Genomic DNA, 4,812 nt, shown 5'->3' on the forward strand with positions numbered 1-4,812 from the left:
TATACATCCAAATGTCCCCAGGTGGGTTACTCTAGCAAGGTCTCATGCCACCAGATACAAGGGGAACTATGATGAAGATGGAATCCAAACTGAGAGAGCCACCTTCAAAGCAATTGCAATGAAAACATTATTTTGCAAATTTTATAAAATCATATGACTATATGCACGAATCACTGGGGACCTTCCTTGGGTCAAGGAAAGTCCTGGGGAACCAAGAGCCCTCCAACTTCAGCTCCACTAGCTTCATGACAGCATCACTGGAGGTTGTACTGCAAGGGAGGAACACAGAGTAGAAGCACAATGCTTTAGAAAGCAGTGTTGCAATTCTAAATAGGATGCTCTGGCTGGATGGCATCAGAGCACACGAAGTAGGTGACAGAGCCCAGAGGACATCTGGGAACAGTGCATCTCCAAGCCTAGACGAGGTAACCTGAGTGCCAAAGACCAGAACCTCATGTGCTTTGGGTGACAAGCTCCTGGTCACATGGGAATCACTGGGAGCCCAAAATTTCACCAGATTATTTATTTATTTATTTATTTAGGGAAGGGTCTACAGGGTGTTCAGGGTCTCACTACTAGATTGGACTTGCAGTGATCCGCCTATTTACAGCCTCCCAAGAGCTGGGATCAGGCGCGCGACACTGGGCCCAGTCTCAGTTGCCATCTCAGCACGCTCTGGGGGTGAGGCTGGCACAGCAAGCCTGGGGATCAAACCCTGGGCCTCTGTGCCTGCTTGCAGGCACTTTAATCCACTGAGCTATTTGGCCAACCCAGATTTTTGGAAATAATAAGCAGATAGCTAAACTAAGGTCCTTGATCCCAATGAGCCCTATGAATCATGTACAAGTGTCTGCTGGTTTGTTTATAAGTCCATCCCTAACTCGATGGCCACCCCAGGATTCGAACCACTTACTGTGGCTGGAGTTGGAACTGGACCCATAACCTAAGTTCTAGCAGCCAGGGCCCTAGGTCTGCCATCACCACTGGGCTCATCTTTACTTGCTGTAGCTCAGACATACAAATGCAGGGCACAACCCTTCAATGCTTTTGCACTCTAAGGGACTAAATCTCAACTTTTTACACAAAGAAATTGTAGTGTTTTGAAGATATTTCTGGAGCCAGGCGTGGTGGCATATGCCTGTAGTCCCAATACTTGGGAGACTGAGGGCAGCAGGATCACCACAAGTTTGAGCCCAGACTGGGCTCCATAGTGCGTTTCAAGACCACTCAGAACCACATAGCAAGGCCCTGTCTCAAAAAATAAAATAAATAAATAAGCCTTCTGTCACAGCAACCAATGAAGAACAGTAGCCATGGTCCTACGCTATCCCATGGCCTCAACAAGGGCCACAAAGTGACTAAGAATGTGAGCAAACCAAGGCACAGCCGCCACCACAGAAGCCTCACCAAGCACATCAAGTTTGTGTGGTACATGATCCAGGAGGGGTGCGTCTTCAACCTCCACTAGTGGCCGGCCAAGGAGCTGCTCAAGGTCTCCAAGAACAAACGTTTATTAAGAAAAGGGTAGAGACGCACATCCACGCGGAGAGGAAGTGTGAGGAGCTGTGCAACGTGCTGGCTGCCATGAGGAAGGCTGTGGCCAAGAAGGACTGTGCCCCTCTGTAATAAAGCTCTGCAGAATGAATGAATAAATGAGATAGATGATAGATAGATAGACAGACAGACAGACAGACAGACAGACAGACAGACAGACAGACAATAAATGATAGTCCTTGGGCTGGTGAGATGGCTCAGTGGTCTAAAGCACCTACTTAGAACAAGCTTAGCAAAGCACACACATGCCAGCCAGCCCCACCCCCTGGTGGGCTGAGCTGGCCACACACACACACATAAAATAAATAAATAAAATTTAAAAAAAAATGATATTCCTTGCCTGGGGCAAACTTGTTTATATCTAAAACCCAGATTAAGGCCCCTGTAGCTCAATTTCCCATCATGCAAGAGGCAGGCCGGAGGAAGCTGTCAGCCATCTTTTGTGTGGAATCCCTTTTGGTTTCTTTTTGTCCACGCTTTATGCCATATTATTTCAGGAAATTATTTGTGAACCTACACCATTATTCTAGATATATATTCTTTGAAGTCCTATGTTTGAAGAAGGAAGAAAAATCGAATTGATTTGTAGCTTTAGACCTTCCTATCATGGCTACCTCAGCGTGCCTGCGTCCCCAGAAACGCTTCCTGTTTCCCGACAGCTCACGGGCACAGAACTTCCGGTCCCTGAAGTCAAGCGCACAGCGCTACTTTTGTTCTCTTCCGGGGTGTTCGCGAGCGCCACAGCCATGTCTTACCCGGCTGATGACTACGAGTCAGAGGTAATGTGGCCAGAACCGTGCGATGGGCTCCGTGGTGGCGGCAAGGGCTCGCGGACGCCGGCCGGGGCGTGAGGCCGCGTCCGGGTCTTTCCGGGCGCCCCCGCGGGCCGCCATCGGTGGCTTCCGGCCTCCTCTGTGCTACCCTCGTGCTGCTGCCCGGAGCCCGGCTCCTTCGGATCGGCCACCGCCCTCGTCTCGAGCTGGGTCCACTTGTCAGTCCTTCGTCTTCTAAGGCGGGAACGGAGGCGGGTTCTGCGCTCCTGACTGAGCTCTTCTGCTCTGGGGTCCCCCGGTCCAGACTCGTTGGTGCCCTCGGCCTCTTGGGCTTTGCTTTTCTCGTGGCACCCGTAATACTGTTTTGTCATTGCTTGCTCTTCTCGCACGCACGGGGACGGGGCCTTACCTGCCTTAGCGTTCCGGGTTAGCAGTCGGTGATGTTCCTGACCGTGCCTCTCTCCTTCTAGGCTGCTTATGATCCCTACGCTTACCCTGGCGACTATGATATGCACACAGGTGAGACCCAGGCCCCGCGCAGGGACTGGCACCTCTTGAATGTCTTAGAACCATCTCTGAGAGAAGTCTTGTAAACGCTGCTCACGGTCCAGCTTTGGAGCCAGTCATTACTTCTTGGCGGCAGGGGCTGTGCAGAGCCTGTGAATCAGGCCTCTTGTTCTTTCCTAGTCTCCGGAAACAAGGATTACTGACTTGCCTGTAGTTGCCTTTCATTTTTATTAATGCTGTTGTTCAATTTTGGGTTTTGGGGTGTGTGTGTGTGTGTGTGTGTGTGTGTGTGTGTGTGTAGTGTTGGAACTCATGCTGGTGCGTGGTAAACGAGCGCTGTGTCCGTGCCCCCAGCCTCAAAGAAAAAAACTTGAAGAAAAATCTGTCATTCCAGCCCAACCCAAATGAATTCTCATTGGGAGGCTTTTGATGTTACCTGAAATGTTACAGTGACGGGATAATTTAGCAAGTAGTAAGTGACTCTTTTTTGTGTGACTTTTTTTTTTTTTAATCCTTTAAATGGTTCTGTAAAGTATGTGTATTTGTGTTTTCTTTTCTTTTTGGTGGAACCGGGGATTGAACTCAGGCCCTTGAGCTTGCCAGGGAAGCACTTATTCCGCTGAGCCATCTCCCTGGCCCTTAGAAGGATTTTTTTTTTTGCTCCGAATGCCCTCAGGGCAGGTTTGGCTGGCTTGAGTTGTGGGGATCGAACCACAGCCACCTGAGCCTGACAGCTTTGTTGAAGCAGCCACTTGAAGAGCTGAGCTACGAGGCAGGCCTCCCTGTGTTTTCTTCTAGAGATAACAAAACTAAGTAGAGAAGAGGGTTTCTTTCTTTCTTTCTTTCTTTTTTTGGGGGGGCGGTATCGGGGATTGAACTCGGGATCTTGCACTTGCCAGGCAAATGCTTATTATACTGAGCTATCTCCCAGGCCCTTTGTGGTTTTTTTTTCAAGATAGAGTCTTCCTATGTAGTTCAGGCTTGCCTCAAACTGGAAGTGATCCTCCTCCCTTAGCCCCCTGGGTGCTGGGATTATTGGAAACCCCAAAGGTTTCTTTTGTAGCTGGCTGCAGGACGTTTAGTTAGAAAGTGGCAAATAATCCTTCAAAATCTGTTAAATACTTATTAGCTAACTTTGCCTCAGTTTTTTCTTCTTCTCTTCAATACACATAACTCTTCTAGGATCTGAGTATATTTGAGTCCAAGATAGACAAGGTTCTTTGTTATTTTATTTTATTTTTTTTGATACCAGGGATCAAACTCAGGACTTTGCGCTTGCCAGGCAGGTGCTTAGGCCGCTGAGCTAGATCCTGGCCTAGACAAGATTCTTGACCTCAAAGACTTTACAGAATCCAGGACATAAAACAGATAATAGTAAGATGTTAGTTTAAATACTGGTAATTATTTTTGAAGAAACAATAGCAGAGGTTTCCAATGGGTAGTGACTTGGGAAAGTTTTTCTCTTCAGTTTTTTTGTTTGTTTGTTTGTTTGTTTTTTGTTTTTTGGCAGAACTGGTGATTGAACTCAGGCCCTTGTGCTTGCCAGGGAATCACTTATTCTACTGAGCCATCTCCCCGGCCCCTTTCTCTTTAGTTTTTCTTTTTCTTTTTTTCTTTTCTTTTTTTTTTTTTTTTTTGCAGAACCAGGGATTGAACTCAGGTCCTTGCGCTTGCCAGGGAAGCGCTTATTCCACTGAGCCGTCTCCCTGGCCCCTCTCTTCAGTTTTTAAAAGAGAGTTGCACTGGTTTTTGTAGACTTGAGTTTGGTTTGTGGTGTGATCTTGCCTTTGTGTTCTGTTGTATACTGTGTGGGTTTGAAAGACGCTCTGTATTTATTGTATTCCTCTTCTAGGAGATCCAAAGCAGGACCTTGCTTATGAACGTCAGTATGAACAGCAGACCTATCAGGTGATCCCTGAAGTGATCAAAAACTTCATCCAGTATTTCCACAAAACTGTCTCAGATTTGATTGACCAGA

General features: G+C 47.5%; 1 protein-coding gene across 1 annotated transcript in view; it reads left to right on the plus strand.

The window, feature by feature from the left end:
* Positions 1 to 2,236: 2,236 nt before the first annotated feature.
* Positions 2,237 to 4,812, plus strand: part of Eif3l (eukaryotic translation initiation factor 3 subunit L) — a 32,365-nt gene continuing 29,789 nt past the window's right edge. The window contains exons 1-3 of the mRNA XM_004634602.2: positions 2,237 to 2,333; positions 2,798 to 2,846; positions 4,687 to 4,812. The exon at positions 4,687 to 4,812 is cut by the window's right edge and continues 6 nt beyond it. Of these exons, the coding sequence (XP_004634659.1) occupies positions 2,301 to 2,333; positions 2,798 to 2,846; positions 4,687 to 4,812 (208 nt within the window). The 5' untranslated portion in view covers positions 2,237 to 2,300. The remainder of the gene's footprint in view (positions 2,334 to 2,797; positions 2,847 to 4,686) is intronic.

This window comes from Octodon degus, unplaced genomic scaffold, assembly GCF_000260255.1.
Source record: "Octodon degus isolate 3935 unplaced genomic scaffold, OctDeg1.0 scaffold00064, whole genome shotgun sequence".
Classification (NCBI taxonomy): Eukaryota; Metazoa; Chordata; class Mammalia; order Rodentia; family Octodontidae; genus Octodon; species Octodon degus.